At 29.5% G+C, this 21,884-nt stretch overlaps 2 protein-coding genes across 6 annotated transcripts in view; one reads left to right on the forward strand and one right to left on the reverse strand.

The window, feature by feature from the left end:
* Window positions 1-21,884, reverse strand: part of LOC119612714 (ribose-phosphate pyrophosphokinase 2) — a 47,022-nt gene that overhangs the window by 6,311 nt on the left and 18,827 nt on the right. For 3 of the 5 annotated variants that reach the window (XM_037968564.1, XM_037968565.1, XM_037968563.1), the window contains 3 exons: window positions 11,151-11,334; window positions 4,560-4,658; window positions 88-212 (listed from right to left, as the gene is read on the reverse strand). In XM_037968564.1, coding sequence (XP_037824492.1) covers window positions 88-212; window positions 4,560-4,658; window positions 11,151-11,334 — 408 coding nt within the window. Of the gene's footprint in view, window positions 1-87; window positions 213-4,559; window positions 4,659-10,566; window positions 10,627-11,150; window positions 11,335-21,884 lie in introns of all 5 variants that reach the window. The other 2 variants (XM_037968562.1, XM_037968561.1) reach the window with 1 other exon arrangement.
* LOC119612715 (sperm flagellar protein 1-like) lies at window positions 376-1,622 on the forward strand. The gene is made up of 2 exons (XM_037968566.1): window positions 376-1,110; window positions 1,358-1,622. The coding sequence occupies exons 1-2, from the start codon at window positions 499-501 to the stop codon at window positions 1,496-1,498; spliced, it is 753 nt and encodes a 250-aa protein (XP_037824494.1). The 5' UTR covers window positions 376-498; the 3' UTR covers window positions 1,499-1,622.

Raw genomic sequence — 21,884 nt, forward strand, 5'->3', positions numbered from 1 at the left:
ATCTATCTATCTATCTATCTATCTATCTATCTATCTATCTATCTATCTATTTTTTTAAAGTTAAGCACTAGGGATAACTTTACTTACCGCTTAGCACCACCAGCATCTGGTGAGACAATAATAGAATTCTTCCATTCTGGAATGTTTTCTTTAATCCATTTCAAAACGGCTGGTTCAGCATATAGATTGTCCACGGGGATATCAAAGAAACCCTGGAATAAAACGGAAATAAAATACAAATTAATTATATATTCAAATGCGTATTCTTTTGGAAAATGGCCAAGCAATGGTTCGAAATTGGGAATCTCTATAATCAAAAGGAAATTTTTTGAACTGGTTTGAAACCCCAATTATTTTCTACAAAAAATCCCAGCAACTTTTTTATTAAACTTCTAAAAATACGAAACAAATTAAAAATTATTTAATTTGCCAATAAAAAAATATATATTTTTTATAAAAAAATATTTTTTAATTTTCCAAATTAAAGATATAAAAAAAATGCCCAAACGTTTAACAACCGAAGAATTCAATGAACTAAAATGTTGGCTTCAAGAACTACAAGTGACCTATAAAAACTTAAATCGCGACTTTTCTGATGCTTTACCCGTAGCAAATTTACTTAAAACATTCTATCCCAAACTCATAGATCTACACAATTATCCACCACGTAACAATACTCAACTGAAATTAAACAATTGGGAAACTTTTAACTATAAAGTTTTAACCAAATTGGGTTTACAGCAGAATAAAAATATGTTGGATAAATTATCTAAAGGCGTGGCAGGAGCTATAGAGGCTTTACTATATGATATAATGCTTATGATAAAAACGCAAAAGAGTAAAGGTGATAAACCAGATGAACAGGAACAACTGTGGACCGAAAATGATGACATTATGATGGTAACCGTTAATAAGAAAATCGGTGATGCTATTGTTCAGGTGCCTCAGAAAATGATTTTGTTTTCCATCTACGAACAAGTTTTAAGGGAATCACAGGCCAAGGATAGTTTTGTTAACACAGCTCAGCAAAAGATTACACATTTGGAGAATATTTTGAAATTAAAAGAGGAAAGAATAGAGGAGTTGTGTAATCAATTGGCTAAAGTATCGGTGAGAAGTTTATTAACACAACATAATTTAGAAAATTCCAGTTCCAATATAAGTTTGCTATTGGAGCCAAACTCTTTGAATTTAAGAGGAGGTATTAAAAATAATAATGCCATTGATGAGTGCATTATGCATGTTATAGATCAACAAACTTGAGTTCCACCTTATAAGTTGTTACTAATATAATATTCAAATACAATCTATAGTTTTTAAACTAAAACTAAAAAGTTATTTTTTTTTATTTCTTTAGGAATCCATAACAGCTTCCACTTTATGTAGTTGCATACCGAAACGTGTTAAACCTATAGCAGGTACTTCAGGTGTAGAAGAATCATTTGGTCAAATACCCGAACCACCCAATTTAGTATCACTTGTGACTAAGGAAAACTAAAGAAGTTAATTTGAAGTGTTAGGGTAGATTGATTAATATATTAAATTTTCTGTTAATTAAAAATTTATTGTTAATTTTTCTTAAGTAAAATACAAAATTGAAATTGTGTTATAAATATTTTAGTGATAACGAGTTTTTACTATCGATATGTAATTTCAAAAAAGAATAATATAAGCGATGTGCGTTTTATATTTGTTGGGGGATTTGATTCGTGATAATAATCGTTAATGGGTATTAAGTTTCAATGTTAAAATAGAAAAAGCTTTGTAAATTATACTTTTACAAAGTATTTTTAACATTAACATTGAGAACATGGATCGATTTTGTAATTATATTTGTTAATTAAAATTTTCGAACTTGTATGCATATAGTATGCATATAGTATAGTATGTTGTAATTCGTATGTATATGGTTTGATGGAATTATACCCTGGTATTAAATAGATTTCGAGACCAAAAGAGTTGAGTCAAACTCAATCGATAGCAAACGGAATCCAAGGAAGCTGATTAATCGAACATTTTTATTCTTTTATTTAGGGCTGGGATCATATATGGCCTGTAAACAATATATAACCAAAAACAAACCTTACCGTGAGCTCCCTAGCTCTTTCCTTTTGGATTTATACTGCTTTTAAAAATAGACAAACGAAAAATCTTGTAAAGACCCGCTTTGATAACGGGAAACGTTAGATTTAAACCGCCTTGAATTCAATGACAAGCATATCCCGCAGATGTTTAAAAAATGAGAAGATATTCCATGAAACCACAACATCCTTCTTCATAGCTTTAACTAAACATATTCCAAACTTGCCTAATAGATAAAAAAAACATTTGGTTGGTCAATAACTCAAGCTATATGGATTTAGAGTCGTGGGTGGCTCTTAGAACATTGGCATGTTATACGGTACATTTGCTGTTTACTATTTGACTATGTTGGGTCACCTGCAATGTGCATGGTAATGAAGTTGCTGAATGATCTAGCTATATTAGGTTCGAACCTGGACATAGCTGATAGAGATAGAAGAGTAACAACACTTATCTGTCACTTCTTCATTCATTCTTCGACTGGGTTTTATAGCGAGACTCAGATTCTCTCACAATTTTTTTAGGGAATCGATTTGGTAAAACTTCCATGTTGTAACCCCTTGAGCGTTGACCTGTTTTTATTCCTCTTACCTCTCTACTAATGATCTTTTTGTTTTCTTCTAGTGTTTACACTCTATGATGGTAATGGACTTTATGGTCTCTGAGTGGAGTTGCACCTTTTTATGGGGCATAACCGAAGTATCCTAACATCTTATGTTGAAAACAAACCAGAATTTCTACTAACTCTCTAATCTCTTTCATCTTACAGATACCTATCATGATTGTAAGAGAACGCTAAAGGGTTTAATGGAGAAACTACCAACAATTTAGCTTAGAACCAATCTATCCAAGAAAACCAGAATAAACTACAGGTTGTCGAAGTTGTAGACGTTCACTCGACAACTAAATCTTCGCTTTACTTTAGTGGGGAGGGTATATTGGGATTGTTCTGATGTTTGTAACATACAAAAATATTCGTCCTATACCTTAAAGTATACCAATCGGCTTAGAATCGTTTTCTGAGTCGATTTAGCTATGTCCGTCCATCCGTCTGGCTGGCTGGCTGTCCATGTAAACATTGTGCGCATGGTACAGGTCGCAATTTTCAAGATAATTGGATGAAATTTGGCACACACGCTTTTTTCAATAGGACGAAGCCTATTGAAAATGGTTAAAATCGGTCCATTATTTCACCTAACCCCCATACAACAGAACCCCCCGAAAAGGGCTTCTGAGCTTATAATTATGTTAAATATAGCTGTATATAAAAAGCGGCACAACAAAGTTTTATACAAGCCTTGATGACTTTACCAAATTTCATAAAGATCGGGCCTCATTTGACCCTGGCTCCCATACAAAGTCCTCTTCCGAAAATTACTTCGATGTCCAAAATTAACTTATCGCGATGAAATTCAGCACAAATAAATATATAAATATAAATATATTCACAAAACTTTATCGGACTTGGTCCATATTTGCCCCTAGCCCCCATATAAAGCCTCTTTCAGAAAATTAGTTTTTCATCCATAAATTGCTTAAATGTATCGGAACAATGAATTATTATGAAAAATAAATCACATTTATTATTCATAACTGGTGTAGGGTATCATATGGTCGGTCACGCTTTACAGATACCCACTACGATTGTAATGGAAGAATTGTGTTAAGCTTTTGTACAATGTTGAAGGACTTGCTGCATATGATTCAAAGCTATCGTTTGATATCTTAAAGAACTTGAAGAAACCATAAAAAATTTAGCTTAGAATCAATATTATCAAGGAAACAAGAACCCACGACATTTGGATCTTCGCTCCGAAACGAATCGATTCTCAATTGGCGAAATATTGTATACTCAGCAATAGCTGCATCAACCAGAACTTTTTTCCCCTGGGAAGACTTTCCAACAGCAGCGAGACTGCTACAACAACAGGATATTCTTTTCAAAAATGACAAGATTCATAATCTAAGAAAGATTCCCTAGGAATAACTACCAATTTCGAATTGACTTTTACAACAACAGCGTGTCGAGCATCTTGTGGTATAGTTTATATGATACAGAGGTAGTATGAAAATCACCAACCACGAAGATCCACTATTAATTTTAAGTTAGATGAAAACATTCGGAAATGTAGAGGGAATGAGGGACACTTTATTGCCAGATTTGGCTGAATGCAATGTGTGAATGACAGACAGTATTGTGTCTAGACTCTAAAGAAATAAATAAGTTTTCTATCAGTTATTCGATGGCTTCACATCTTTGAAAAGATTCCTCCGTGAAGGGCTTTTTTAATTTCATATTTCTACCAAAGAACTAACACAAAATTTTTGACATAGTTTTTAAAGATTTTAAACAAAAAATCTCCATTATTTTACATTTGTCCTAAATTTATTAAAAAGGTAAAAAAAAAGACAATTTGCAATTTCCAAAGAAAAATTTCCTGATTTCGAGAATAACACTTTAAAGTTAAACAACTTACCTGAATTTGTGATGCATGTAAGTCCATGGTTATAATGTGATCTGCACCGGCCACTGATAGCATATTTGCAACCAATTTCGCCGAAATGGGAGCACGACTCTATAAGAAACACATTAAATAAAGAAAAAAACGAGAAGAAAGAAAAAAAGAAAAATTTTAATTAATACAACAATTAATAATGATTAAAACTATTAAATAAAATAATCGTTTTTTTTTTAATGAAATTTCAGTAATGGCGATTATGATTTGACTGACGAGTAAATACGAGTATTAAGTAAAAAACCATTTTAAATTTTTTTTCTCATTAATGATGACAAAAGACGCTGACAAATGATGACTGACCAATGAGAACCATGAGAAAATTTTGAAATTTACCCTTTGAATTAAATTAATTTTTAAACAAACAAAAAAATTAACAATTTTAGAAGAAAAAAAAACAAATCACATAAATTATAAAAAAATAATAATTTAAAATATAAATTAATTTTAAATTAAAAAAAAAACTACTACTTTGACTAAATTTTGTTTTTAATTAAATAAAATTAAAGTGATTTGAAACATAAATTTTGGACTTAAAAGGTGAAACATGTTTTCTAATTTGGAAAAAATGCAAAAAAGTGCTTTAAGAAACGGTGTGTAAAGGGTGCAGGGGAAGTAAAAAATATAAAAATGTTGTGGTAGTTTTTTTTTACTTTTACATATAAGAAGAATCTAGTAAAAAAATATTAAAAATTATATTTAATTTATCATGCAAAACTTCATACAAAATAGATATTGAAATTTATTTTTTATTAAAAGGGGAAGTTTACCAAAAATTTTGGGAAAATGTTTAATAAAAAAATCACAATTAACTAATAAATCAAACCGAACTAAAGAAAACATATATATTTAGTTAAAGAAAAAAAAAGAACAGCGTGTCCAAATGTTTTTTGAAATTTATTAGAATTTTGTTTCACCAGAAAAGCTTAAAAGTTTTATTATTGAAAAAAGAAACATAAAAGCTGCTTTTTTTTTGAGAAAAAATGTCGTTGTAGTTGGGGACCTCTAAATAGTTCCTTAGCTACTCACAGTATATTGTTTAGCTGAAAATTCCTAAAAAGACATTTGGAAAGAAAAGTAAAAAAAGAAAAAAGGTGAAACATAAAGTTCAGAAATAGAGTTTTAACACAAAAAACTAAAGAAAAGTTACAGAAAAGATCCAAAGAGGCGGGGGATATAGTCGTAGGAAAGTTGGAAATTCAGGTAACGAAGGGGGACTAAAAGAAAAAAGTAGAGGATGAGGAAAAGGTTTCCCTGAAAACTATTATCTACCGTGCTTAGTGGCTTCTTTTCTTTTGGTGATAATAAAGACAGTGTGTTAATCAAACAGGCGGTCAAGGAGTTTATTTTTGTTAAAATTGAAAGGAATTGCTTTTACTGTTTAAAAAATATGAGCAAAATACATAACAAAATCTCAAATTAAAATAAATTTCGAGTTAATGCTTTCAATCGACATACATTTTACTTTCAGTGCTACAAAGTCCATTCTTTTGTAAAAAAATAACCCTTAGATACACTTGAGTCAAAACTAGTCAAATTTATTAAAACGCTTTAAAAAATATATCTAAAGTTTTTCAAGAAATATTCTAAAATTTCAATTGAGTCTAGATATATTGACTAGACCATAGACCAGACTATAGATTAGAGTATAGACTACACTATAGGCCAGACTATAGACTAGTCTATAGTCTAGTCTATAGTCTAGTCTATATTCTAGACTATAGTCTAGTCTATAGTCTAATCTATAGTCTAGTCTATAGTCTAGTCTATGGTCTAGTCTAATCTATAGTCTAGTCTAGTCTAGTCTATAGTCTAGTCTAGTCTAGTCTAGTCTATAGTCTAGTCTAGTCTAATCTAGTCTATAGTCTAGTCTAGTCTATAGTCTAGTCTATAGTCTAGTCTATAGTCTAGTCTATAGTCTAGTCTATAGTATAGTCTAGTCTATAGTCTAGTCTATAGTATAGTCTATAGTCTAGTCTATAGTGTAGTCTATAGTCTAGTGACTAGACTATAGACTAGACTATAGACTAGACTATAGACTAGACTATAGACTAGACTATAGACTAGACTATAGACTAGACTATAGACTAGACTATAGACTAGACTATAGACTAGACTATAGACTAGACTATAGACTAGACTATAGACTAGACTATAGACTAGACTAGACTATAGACTAGATTAGACTAGACTATAGACTAGACTAGACTATAGACTAAACTAGACTATAGATTAGACTAGACCATAGACTAGACTATAGACTAGACTATAGTCTAGTCTATAGTCTAGTCTATAGTCTAGTCTATAGTCTAGTCTATAGTCTAGTCTATAGTCTAGTCTATAGTCTAGTCTATAGTCTAGTCTATAGTCTAGTCTATAGTCTAGTCTATAGTCTAGTCTATAGTCTAGTCTATAGTCTAGTCTATAGTCTAGTCTATAGTCTAGTCTATAGTCTAGTCTATAGTCTAGTCTATAGTCTAGTCTATAGTCTAGTCTATAGTCTAGTCTATAGTCTAGTCTATAGTCTAGTCTATAGTCTAGTCTATAGTCTAGTCTATAGTCTAGTCTATAGTCTAATCTATAGTCTAGTCTATAGTCTAGTCTATAGTCTATATGGACTAGTCTAGTCTATAGTCTAGTCTATAGTTTAGTCTATAGTCTAGTCTATAGTCTAGTCTATAGTCTAGTCTATAGTCTAGTCTTTAGTCTAGTCTTTAGTCTAGTCTTTAGTCTAGTCTATAGTCTAGTCTATGGTTTTAGACTTTACGCAACACCATAAGCAATATAATAATCTACACTAATGACTAAAAATAGTCCGGACTAGAGACAACACTATATTTCAGGTTATTGACAATATTACAGTATAGACAATTGAGAAGACTATGGGCCAGACTATAGACAAAAATATAGTCTAAGACATACTGCAGACTATAGCGCAGATTATACCACAAATAGTGCTAGCTATAGACAATATCCACTCTATTGACAACACTATAGTCTCAACAACTGGCAAGACCATACTATTGACAAGACTTTAATCTATACTCTACAAATTTCACATTTCAATATAATTGTTAAACTGTTGATTCTGCCCAAATATTTTGGAAAGTCTACATAGACTTTGAGGTAACGCTTCAGTAAAGACTTGAAAATTTCGATTTGTAGTTAAAATCGTTTAAAAAGAATAACTGATTAAATTTAAAAATAATCTTATGAGTTCCTTCAATCAATTTAGCTAAGAAAATTAAAATGTATATTGAGTTCCAAAATTGATAAAAGTAAAACAAAGCTTATCATAAAAATAATGACCCCAGAGATCAGGAGATAATTAAAAATAAATAATTATTTGTTTAAAAGACGTCAGAACGAAACAAAATAAATATAAATATTAGCCCTCAATATCACTCGTAAAATAGTACAAATATGAAAAATCTGCACAGTAGGGCCGTTCGCAGTAAAATAATGAATATACATCGAGTTAATAACTAATCATAGGGATAAGCTTTGATGTAACTTTGATATGTATACAGTTCATATTTTTTTAAATTTTAACCGCGATATGTACTCAAGTGGCAGTGACTTTTTAATTAAATATTTCCAAAACGAATTCAAAACTCTTATTGAGAACAAATGCACTTTCAAAAAACAAAAACATTTAAGGACACTAAATACAAATAGTATTAAAAATTACAAAACGACACTTTATATCACAAGTAATTAATTAATTCATTAAAAAAACTTAGTAAATATGTATGTATGTATAAGTATGTAAATGTAAATAATCTGCAAAAAAAAATAAATATTAAAAACCCCTTAAATTCTTTTAGTACAAAGACATCACAAATTAATTAAACCAAATAATATTGTTGGAAAAAATTTCGTTATTGCAATGAAACTAAAAGTTTGTTCATAATTTTATTTTTTTTTTCTTGTGGCAAACAAAAACTAAAATTAAGAACAACAAATCAAATGTGGAAAAAAGATAATTTGGAAAATATTTTTGGAAAACGAATTTTGTTTAAGAATTTTTCTTTCAAGCCAAATTAAAGCAAATTTTGTACAAAATTATGTTTTTTGTCTGATTAATTGTGCATTTCATTGCAAAAATTATTACTGAAAAGGAAATAATTGAAATTATTATAAAAAAATTAAATAAATATTATAACAAATTATATAAACATGCATAATTTATACTTTAATAATGAATTTAAAATTAAAAAACAACAAAATAGAGACAAAAATTAAAACACACAAAAAATTATTTAGAATTTTTTAGGTCCACATTTTCATCAAGGGATTTTCTTGTTCATATTTTATATTACAAATCCAATTTATTTTATGTTTATAAAAGTCTATAGACTACACTATAGCCTGTACTATAAGTAGTATATAGATATGATTGCAGTACAGACTATATAGTTCAGGCTATAGACCAAACTATATACCACACATTAGTCCAGACTATAGATTATAATCCAGACCATAGACTGGACTATATTTTAGACTACAATTCACATTAAAGTCCAGATTATATACTAGACTATTATCTAATATACAAACAAGACTGTGGTTTGGATTATAGTCCACACTATTGACTTGACTGCTTGACTGAAACTATAGACTACAATATAGACTATACAACAGACCAGCCTATAGATCAGTCCAATCTATAGACTAGGCTATACTGCAGACTTTAGATTAGTCTTTTATCCAAATTGTATACTATATATACAATACTATCTTACAGACTATAGACAAAACAATAGTCCAGACTATAGACAAGACTATACTACAGACTAAAGTCAAGGCTATAGACAAGACTATAGTATAGAATATAGGCAAGACTATAGTCCAGACTATAGGCAAGACTATAGTCCAGACTATAGACAAGTCTATATTTAAGACTATAGACAAGACTATAGTCCAGACTATAGTTCAGACTATAGACTAGTTTCCTAAATTATCTGGAATATAGACTTGTTTATAGTCTGAACTATACTCTTTATAATGTAGTCTATAGTCTGGACTATAGTCTTGTCTATAGTCTGGACTGTAGTCCTGTCTATAGTCTATACTATGGACTTGTTTATAGTCTGGTCTATAGCCTAATCTGGACTATAGTATTATCTATAGTCCGGACTATAGTATTGCCCATAGTCTGGACTATAGTCTAGTCTTGCCTATAGTCCGGACTATAGTATAGTCTTGCCTATAGTCTTGTCTATAGTCTTGTCTATAGTCTGGACTGTAGTCTTGTCTATAGTCTATACTATGGACTGTTTTATAGTCTTTAATATAGACTTATTTATAGTCTAGACTATAGACCAGTCTATATTCCAGACTATAAACAAGTCTGGACTATAGACTAGGGTCCTAGGAGGATCCAGTCTATAAACAAGTCTATATTCAAGACTATAAACAAGTCCAGACTATAGACAAGACTATAGTCCAGACTATAGACAAGACTGATTATAGACAATTTAATAGTCCATTCTATAAGCCAATATATAACCCAGACTACAGCACAGACAATAGACTAAACTGTACTCCAGATAATAGTCTAGATTATAGACTCTACTATAGTCCATACCATAGTACAGTCCAGACTATAGATTAGTATAAACTTTTGTCTATAGTTTAGTTTACAGTATAAACTTTAGTATAAGAAATCCACAAAAATTTCTCCATTTTGAAAATGTGTACATAAATATTTCTTAATATAAACAAAACTTTTTTATAAAACATTACCTTTTGTTTAATTAAAGTTAAACTAATATCAAATGATTGAATTTAATACTTAATTAATTAAAATGTTAATTTATATTTAAACAAAAAATTTTGTACAAAATATGCTTGAATATGAGACGAGATTAATTATTATCGCTGTTTATTAAATTATTCACCGAAATATTATAATTTTTAAAGTAAAAAAATTATGGAAAATAAATAAAATTGAAACAAATAATACCCTAAATTTCCAATCGAAGTTTTTTAAACGCTTTTCACCGCCATCATCTGAGCCAGCCAGCTAAAGAAAATCAACAAATTAAAGTTAATTAATATAAAACAGGATAGTTTAGGAAACTTTACGACTAGAACATAATAATCATTATTATCTTCATCCACATTTGTTTTGTAATTGTTACCTGCATTTTTGAGAAATTCAATATTTCTTTCTTACTATTTGCTTTTTTTAAAAAACATCAAAATGCAAAAAACAAATTAAAAGCATTTTCAACAAATACAGAGAAATTTTAGAATTTAATTAAAAAATAAAAAACACTTATTAAGTTTTTTTTATAAATAAATCAAAAAAGGGGAAAAAACAACAAATTGTTTTTAAATTATGAAAATAATTTGAATAAAAAAACCAAAAATAAATTATAAATAAAAAATAATTTGTAAAAACAACATATTAATCAAGAAAATTCACAGTTAGTGTTGTAGTTGTTGTTTCTCGCTCTCTCTTTTTCAAAATAATTTACACTTTTATAATGTATTTTAATTTAAAAAAAATTTGTAATTTAAATCCCTGTTTTATTTATAACTAACCTTATCTTTTTTATCTTGGCGGGCATATGGGAAACAAGGAATCACAGCTGTAACACGAGATGCTGAGGCAATCTTGCATGCATTGATCATAATCAGCAACTCCATTAAATTATCGTTAATCTCACCGGAACCAGATTGTACAATATAGACATCTTCGCCACGTACAGATTCACCGATTTCAACACTAAAAGAGAAAACAAAGAAATACAAACGGACTTAATAAAATATTTTTGTTTGAAGTTGCAGAATTTGATATATTTTTAATCGAAAACAAAGTTGTTTTACAATCCTAATTTTGTTTCAAGTCCTTTTGTATTTAAACTTAGTTTAACAATTAGTTTTTCTACTCTGTTTTAGACTTCATTTCAGGTATGGAAAACTGAAATAGTACTAAAGTACTAAACAAATTTTCCGCTAGACTATAGACAAGGCCAAGCCTGAGTAACAATCTTGTCGCGATGCGAGGGCTTACGTATATTCCGTGGTCATGGTCTCTCTGGCTTAGGAGACTTTAATACTCTTTCTCACGGGTGGTCATGACTCTAAAGGACTCTATAGACTAGACTATAGACTAGACTTAGACTAGACTAGACTATAGACTAGACTATAGACTAGACTATAGACTAGACTATAGACTAGACTATAGACTAGACTATAGACTAGACTATAGACTAGACTATAGACTAGACTATAGACTAGACTATAGACTAGACTATAGACTAGACTATAGACTAGACTATAGACTAGACTATAGACTAGACTATAGACTAGACTATAGACTAGACTATAGACTAGACTATAGACTAGACTATAGACTAGACTATAGACTAGACTATAGACTAGACTATAGACTAGACTATAGACTAGACTATAGACTAGACTATAGACTAGACTATAGACTAGACCATAGACTAGACTATAGACTAGACTATAGACTAGACTATAGACTAGACTATAGACTAGACTATAGACTAGACTATAGACTAGACTATAGACTAGACTATAGACTAGACTATAGACTAGACTATAGACTAGACTATAGACTAGACTATAGACTAGACTATAGACTAGAGTATAGACTAGACTATAGACTCGACTATAGACTAGACTATAGACTAGACTATAGGACCTAGACAATAGATTAGACAATAGATTAGACTATAGACTAGACTATAGACTAGACTATATACTATGCTATAGACTAGACTATAGACTAGACTAGACTATAGACTCGACATAGACTCGACTATAGACTTAGACTAATAGACTAGACTATAGACTAGACTATAGACTTAGACTAGTAGACTAGACTATAGACTAGGACTATAGACTAGACTATAGACTAGACTATAGACTAGACTATAGACTAGAACTATAGACTAGACTATAGACTAGACTATAGACTAGACTATAGACTAGACTATAGACTAGACTATAGACTAGACTATAGACTAGACTATAGACTAGACTATAGACTAGACTATAGACTAGACTATAGACTAGACTATAGACTAGACTATAGACTAGACTATAGACTAGACTATAGACTAGACTACTATAGACTAGGACTATAGACTAGACTATAGACTAGACTATAGACTAGACTATAGACTAGACTAACTAGACTAGACTATAGACTAGACTATAGACTAGACTATAGACTAGACTATAGACTAGACTATAGACTAGACTATAGGACTATAGACTAGACTATAGACTAGACTATAGACTAGACTAGACTTAGACTACTATAGACTAGACTATAGACTAGACTATAGACTAGACTATAGACTAGACTATAGACTAGACTATAGACTAGACTATAGACTAGACTATAGACTAGACTATAGACTAGACTATAGACTAGACTATAGACTAGACTATAGACTAGACTATAGACTAGACTATAGACTAGACTATAGACTAGACTATAGACTAGACTATAGACTAGACTATAGACTAGACTATAGACTAGACTATAGACTAGACTATAGACTAGACTATAGACTAGACTATAGACTAGACTATAGACTAGACTATAGACTAGACTATAGACTAGACTATAGACTAGACTATAGACTAGACTATAGACTAGACTATAGACTAGACTATAGACTAGACTATAGACTAGACTATAGACTAGACTATAGACTAGACTATAGACTAGACTATAGACTAGACTATAGACTAGAGTATAGACTAGACTATAGACTCGACTATAGACTAGACTATAGACTAGACTATAGACTAGACAATAGATTAGACAATAGATTAGACTATAGACTAGACTATAGACTAGACTATATACTAGACTATAGACTAGACTATAGACTAGACTAGACTATAGACTCGACTATAGACTCGACTATAGACTAGACTATAGACTAGACTATAGACCAGACTATAGACTAGACTATAGACTAGACTATAGACTAGACTATAGACTAGACTATAGACTAGACTATAGACTAGACTATAGACTAGACTATAGACTAGACTATAGACTAGACTATAGAATAGACTATAGACTAGACTATAGACTAGACTATAGACTAGACTATAGACTATAGACTAGACTATAGACTAGACTATAGACTAGACTATAGACTAGACTATAGACTAGACTATAGACTAGACTATAGACTAGACTATAGACTAGACTATAGACTAGACTATAGACTAGACTATAGACTAGACTATATAGACTAGACTATAGACTAGACTATAGACTAGACTATAGACTAGACTATACACTAGACTATAGACTAGACTATAGACTAGACTATAGACTAGACTACAGACTAGACTACAGACTAGACTATAGACTAGACTATAGACTAGACTATAGACTAGACTATAGACTAGACTATAGACTAGACTATAGACTGGACTATAGACTAGACTATAGACTAGACTATAGAATAAACTATAGACTAGACTATAGACTATAAATCAGACTATACTACACTAAAACTAGATTATAGACTGGAATATACACAAACTTCCAACTTCGAATTGAAGAATTATTATCTAAATAATATATCAGATAATAGATCAGTTCTTTAACTGAACTATCTCAATATTTTCAATCTAGCTTTTTAAGATTTCACTGTTCCCATAAATCATGTGCATTAATGAAAAATTATTTCTATCAAAAGCGGAAATTTGTATTAATTAATATTATTTCATATTGAAAACTAACCTCCCTCCACCCATCCTCCCCAACTATTAAATGTCAAAAAATTTCTATAAAAAGTTTGATCGATAGAGAAATCAACATTTTTGTACATACAAATGTACAAATATATTTGTACTTTAAGAATATTTAAACGTAAAATTAAAATATACAAAAAGCTAACTAGACATTCTGACAGACAGACGTACCCACTAACATCATCATCACCCAAAAACACGTCACATTACCAAATCAATATCATGTCTCTTACATGCAATATTGCCATTGTTGTTTATCTTTGCAGGAAGAAAACAAGAGTAGCAAAACAAAACAGAAATAATAATATTAAAAACTAAAACAAAATTATATTAAAAACTAAAATTATATTTAATAACAATATTGGAATGTTTAACCTTCAATTAACCAAAAACATTAATAATAATAGAACATCAGAGAAATCGAATAAAAATGTTATATTGACGTCAGATTCAAAGGAGGAAAATATATACATATAAAGATACATACTAATATTAAATGCGAAAAAACACACTAAATATTTTGATATATTTTTTATTTAATAGCAAAAATTTGCGAAATATGTAAGAAATTTTTGAATTCCTAAAGGGGGCTGCATACAATTTGTTAGTTTAGCAACCAATTACAGAATGTCTAAAGCGTGGTAATAGCTAAAGTAATAGCAGCTTTGTAACCGATTACATAACTAATTATGTGTCAGTAGTTTCCTATTATTTCTATAGATATTAATCGTTCTTTGTATCTATGTTTACAGAAATATCAATTAACACAAACTGTTGTTAAACCCTGTACATATTTTATGTCACTTTGCTTTTATATTTGACGGAATAGTTAGAATTCAAGCATTAAATTATATTAGCCATTCTTCTGAAATTGTTCGTATAGTGTTTAAGAAAAATAACATACATTTTTCTAAAACTGCAACGACTTGTAGACATAGTACCAATTCGTTATTTTTTGACTTTTCAGATGTTAATTTCAAACATTATGACATTTGAAGAGACGAATTTTTAAAATCAAGGTATTCAAAATACAATTTTCATCCTGGTAGATGATACAAATACAGAATCATTAAATGTCGGTGACTTTTGGAATAATAACATCAAAATTCCAATGATTTAAAACAAAAAGACGGCTTTATGACACACAGTGGTATAGGAAAAAAAAGAGGGAAATAATTCGGTAACTTCTAAACGGTAAATCCGATTTTGATGATTATTTTTGATTATTTTCATCCATATATGTAACAAATTTAAGAGTTAACCTTATGGATGAAAATAATAGTGCTAGGTAAATTTTCTAAAAGATGTTGAGTTTTCCCTAATTAATTTGTCACTTAAAAAACATTAGGTAGGCATTTATATATCAATGGAAAGGTAATTTTGTCTATTTTTCAAAAATGTATATAATTTTTGAAAATTAAAAAATTCGCGGAATACTTTTTTTATAAAAAATTAAAAAATGTTTTTTATTCAGTTTTTGCGAAGATACAAATTTTTCAAATTGCAATAAAAATTTTATTTATGAATATTTTTTGATGAAATTTTACAGTTAGGTAGATTTTTTTACTCAAAATCCAAAATTAAATAAAAATAGAAATCCCGGAATTCCCAAAAAAGTTTTAAAAAATCCCAAAAATGGGATTTTTTGGTTTTTTGCCTATTATATCCATACCAGGGGCGGGGTTATCGAAACCCGTTACAAAATGATTAAGAACATATTGGGTCATATAAAACAGGTCACTATAATTTGATATCGACTATGCGATTTGAGAATTTTTGCTCAAAATTGAATTTTCCATAAAAAATAGGGTTTTTTTGGATGGACCTGGTCCCCTCGGTATCAAAAATTTTTAGGTTTTGTTTCATTTATCGTATTTTGTGTAAAGTCAGCTTTTCAAAAAGTATAAATTCTATATACATCTTCATAGAAACTTTTTAGATAACTTAAAAAGAAAAAGAAACTTTTTTCCAAAAAAAATTACAAAAAAATTTTTTAATTTTTTAAATTAAAATGCCTATAACTTTGGACTCAGTCATGATTTTTACATAATTCTTTCACTGCTTGATATATAAACTTGTTGTTAAGCGAATAATAAAAAAATGGCGAAAATCGGGAATATTTGGACCCGCTATTATCAAAAAAACTAAAGTAAGGACGGTAAAAATTTTAAAATTTTAATTTTCAAATGCGAATATCTCCTAAACTATAAGAGATAATTTACTGCTACGACGACATTTTTTGTAGTGCTCGATGAGGAGATTCTATATACGAAATTTGAGGACCCCCCGCCGGGCCCCTGGTTGGCCTATAAGGTCCAAATTCAAAACCTAAACTCGACAACACCTCCTCTTTGTGCATACCAAATTTCATTAAAATTGGATTAACCGTTTAGAAGTTACCGAATTATTTCCCTCTTTTTTTTCCTATACCACTGTGTGACATTTTACAACTTATGAAAAGTTGACTTTACGACTTTTTGTAATCTGTGAAGAAAATTTTCGACTTTATACAATTTTAAATTGTCGACTTATAACCCATGATTTTTTCTATAATTTTGAATATATCATGGAAGTTATTTTATCAAAGTAGGTACCTTCTGTTTGATATACATAGTGTCTATTAGATGTTTGTCTTCTTGGATCAAAACTTAGACTCTAGGTCAACATTTCTACATTTCTATTCTACAACATACATATAATGTGCCATAAATATACGTTACAAACTTAATAACTCAACTAATATACTACATTTTCTCTGTAGATTTAATAAGAACAAAATTAACATTCAGCTTTCAACAAAAAAAAGTAAAAGTGTCTGACCGATTTCAGTTAATTTTTTTAACACTGATTGTACATGAATACAAGATAAAACCCTCAGATCATAGAAAAAAATCTTATGATTAATAGAAAAGATAATATTGGCACTATACGATTTACGTATCTATCATTTTAAAATACATATTACGTGGTCCAACTATAGCAAGCTTTGAAACGATAAAAAACAGCTAAAGAAAAAATCCTTTTGGCCCAGTGCCCAACTAGTGATGAAAAAAAAAAAAAAAAATAGCAAAGAATTTTATGCTAAAACAACAAATGATAATGATTATGGTCGTTGTTGTACTTTCAATTTTAAAATAAATTTTATATGTATATCTAAATAAGAAGCCAAATCGTTAAATGATAAATTGCACCAGCTGTTAAACACCTTTTGGTGTAATTAAGAAAATTTGTAGTGATCTAAACAAATTAACAAAATTCAATTTATAATTAAATACTATTTTTTCTATTGTTTACAAACATCTATAGAAAAAAAAATAAATAAATTTAAATTAAATTAAAAATTATTTAATTAAATTTATATAAATATATTTATATATTTTTTAGTTTTCTATTCAAAAACAAAACACAACGAAATAAATAATATTACAATTCTAATAAATTTTCTTTTAACTATAATTAAAAATTGATTATAATTAAGATTAAGATATCTGTAATTAAGTTTATTATTGGTTTTATGGCCCAACAAATTTTGTATTTTGCAAATAGTGTATAATTTGTTTTGTAGAAATTTATTATAATAATTAAATAAAATAAAAATGAATGTAGGGTATACTGCTATAGTCGGGAGGGTATTGTGCATTTAAGGTGATGTTTGTGTCACTAAACAATAATGGTCCTAACGACTCAGACATCTAGAAGACATGTGCAACCATCCATCACCTTGTAATCAAACTACAGATCGTTTGAAAAAACTTTTTCAAGGCAAAGAAATTACAAAGTGAAGTCACTGGCGAATTCAGAAAACAATAATAATCAGCTGTTGAAATCACAGTCGTAGATAAAGTTTAGAAAAATACGGCTATAGTCTGGACTATATAGTGTAACTATATTCTAGTCTAAACTATGAGTTATAGATTAGTCTATAGTCTAAACTATTGTTTAGTCTGTAGTCTGGACTATACCTTAGTATATAGTCTGTATTAGATTCTAGTCTGCACCAATATCTAGTCTATATTCTGCACTGTATTCTTATTTACAGTCTGGGCAAGTAACAAACGATAGCCTGGACTATAGGTTAGACTATAGTTTGGATTATAGATTAGTCTATAATCTTGACTATAGATTAGTCTATAATCTTGACTATAGATTACTCTATAATCTGGACTTAAAATTAGTCTATAGTCTGGACTATAGATTAGGCTATTGTCTGGACTATAGATTAGGCTATTGTCTGGACTATAGGTTAGTCTATAGTCTGGACTATAGGTTAGTCTATAGTCTGGACTATAGGTTAGTCTATAGTCTGGACTATAGGTTAGTCTATAGTCTGGAGTATAGGTTAGTCTATAGTCTGGACTATAGGTTAGCCTATAGTCTGGACTATAGGTTAGTCTATAGTCTGGACTATAGGTTAGTCTATAGTCTGGACTATAGGTTAGTATATAGTCTGGACTATAGGTTAGTCTATAGTCTGGACTATAGGTTAATCTATAGTCTGGACTATAGGTTAGTCTATAGTCTGAACTATAGGTTAGTCTATAGTCTGGACTATAGGTTAGTCTATAGTCTGGACTATAGGTTAGTCTATAGTCTGGACTATAGGCTAGTCTATAGTCTGGACCATAAATTAGTCTATAGTCTGGACTATAGGCTATTCTATAGTCTGAACTATAGGTTAATCTATAGTCTGGACTATAGTCTAGTCTATAGTCTGGACTATAGGCTAGTCTATAGTCTGGACTATAGTCTAGTCTATAGTCTGGACTATAGGCTAGTCTATAGTCTGGACTATAGGCTAGTCTATAGTCTGGACCATAAATGTAGTATGGTCTATAGATAAGTCTATAGTCTGGACTATAGATTAGTCTATAGGCTACACTATAGTATGGACTATAGATTAGTCTATAGTATGGTCTATAGATTAGTCTATAGTCTGGACTATAGATTAGTCTATAGTCTAGACTATAGATTAATCTATAGTCTGAACTATAGATTAGTCTATAGTCTGGACTATAGATTAGTCTACACTCTGGACTAAAGATTGGTATAGTCACGTAGCTTTCGTTTTATTAATAGATCGGCTTAATATGCCGGTATTTAAATAAAAAACGTCATAAATTAGTCATTTTAATAAATAAATTGTTCTATCAAATTCTCTAGAATATGTTCCCTTATTCCCCTGATACTCAATATTGGTCCTTTTACTAAAATTCCTAATTAAGATTGCTTTTGTTGTTAAATTCTATATATAGAAATTTCATAACAACATTGATATCTCAAGTCCCCTATACTGGCGTTTCTAGTATAGGGTATTATATGATTAGTTATGCCGGCTATAATTACCTAATTGTTTTTCTTTAATTTTCATAATCATTCATACGTAAAGTGTATGATTTTTATTAGTGTTGCCAAATTTGATTAATTATTTTAAACGTATAAATCAATTTTTAACTTATTTTAGAAAATTTATTATTTTCATTTAAAAATCAACATATTTGTGTCTACAAGTAAAATTAATATTGTTAGATTGTCTAATACAGTATTATGCATTTAAATTTAAATATTTTCTCATGTGCTAATTAGCATAAGCTAACTGTAGGTATGACAAAAAGAAAATCGCTTAAATAAATAGAGGAATTAATTTTTAATTTTCTTTACAGCTGTTTTTTGAGTAGGCTCTTTAATATTCTTAACAAACAAAAAAATCTCTTCATCTTTATAAATATCATTAACATCATCATCTAACAAGTGAATTTATTAAATAAACATTTTTACACATTTTTCTATTTTCAAAGAAATTGTCACGTTTTTTTTTTCTTTGTTTTTTTCGCTCGCTTTTTTGTGACATTCCAAATAACAAACACAATATGTGTACTCATATGTTTACATATTTAAATATGTAAATCTATAAATTACATTTATTACAAAAGAGTAAAATAATATTGTATTAAGAGTAAAATACTCTTGTTTGTCATTACACAACACTAGTCCAGAGCTAATTTAACTTTTATGAAATTAGATATGTAGTAATTTTACTTTGGAAATGTGTTTCTAAAAATCAATTCTAAATAACAAACAAAATTCTGGATAAAATTACACTAATAGAATTTAATTAAAGGAATGGTTTCTAAAAAGACGTATACAAAAAATGTATGTGATTTGTTTACTTTCATAACTTATGACTTTTTTTCTCAAACTCCTTTATTACACAAATTCTTCTCTAACATACAGTGTGTTACAAAAGTATACATACATATGAAAAAGCTTAATAACTGTTGGTGGTTGACAGCTATTGGGAAGATCTCAGGAATGTGCTTAATTCCTTAATAATAAAACCTAGTAGAGTGCGAGGGTTGAGTACCGTCATTTTTCCCAGTTTGTCATGGACCATATTATGCTAAATCGTCTCTAATTCCTCTGCATCTTCGCATAACCTGCAATAAACCGGCATATTACGGCCCCACTTACTGACAAAAGCCCTAATTTAGCAATACCCCGTTAAGAATCCTGTCAGAACCCATAAACTGCGCTTATCAAGTCCTATAGTCCACAATCCACAACTAGGCACGAATGTACTGTATAACATATCAAATATAGAAGAGTAGCTTGACTATCGACATAAATTGTAACAACCGAACCCAGATCGATATGATTACGTATCAGTTACAACGCTCTTCAAATCGCAAGTATATATCTCTGTTTGAAAGACATTGTCTATCTATAAAATCTTAATACCTCAAAAATCGATTCCAAGTGCACGACCCTATTTAGATTTTTAGCGGGTTAGTTCGATATATAGTATATATCGGTTTAATTCGTTTGTATATCTGTTAAGGACACATGACTCATCCTATATACAAGGTCATGGTATAATCCGTTTGAAATTTATAGACCGAATAAAATGTAAAATTCCAGGATCATAGTCGAGAATATAATATTCATATTCAAATTTAGATTACTTCTTTTAGGAAATATCGGCTTTAAAATCTATAGTAACATTAGCCGATACAATTATTATATTTATTTTTATTTATTTGTAATTGTAATGTAAAAAACTTTTCAATTTCAAGTAATAAACATTACAAAGAAATAATTTCAACCAGAGTTATTTAAATATAAAACTTCCAATTCTATGAATTACAGTTTAATTTTAATTATTATTTTTATATTTACAACAGGGCCTTTTTATTTAAAACGAAAGAAATACATACATAGCTTGCCACAACAATAAAATCAAATAAAAAATCAATTTAAAAGACTTAATACCACCTCTTTGGGGTAACAGTGGACAGACGGATGGTCTTTCAGATGGAGGGACGGGACGCACACAATGACGGTCAGTATTAGAGTTGTTTCATTCTCAATTTGCTTGTTTCCATTTATTTGTTTGATGTTTTGCTTACTTGGTTTTTTGCACATTGATATCTGTGTGTCTGTCTGTTTGTCTCTGAGTGCCTACATGATGTCTCTGTACAACAACTTGTTCATGAATTTCTAATAAAAAAAACACATTCGTTTATA

The sequence above is a fragment of the Lucilia sericata genome, unplaced genomic scaffold (assembly GCF_015586225.1).
Source record: "Lucilia sericata isolate MDLA Ls3-8-SP2 unplaced genomic scaffold, ASM1558622v1 Contig001813F_arrow, whole genome shotgun sequence".
Taxonomy (NCBI): domain Eukaryota; kingdom Metazoa; phylum Arthropoda; class Insecta; order Diptera; family Calliphoridae; genus Lucilia; species Lucilia sericata.

Excerpts from the sequence above, each read along its gene's own strand:
- LOC119612715 (XM_037968566.1), top strand. The coding sequence starts at position 499 with ATGCCCAAACGTTTAACAACCGAAGAATTCAATGAACTAAAATGTTGG. Across the intron at positions 1,111-1,357 it reads ATCAATTGGCTAAAGTATCG|GAATCCATAACAGCTTCCAC; the intron begins GTGAGAAGTTTA and ends TTATTTCTTTAG.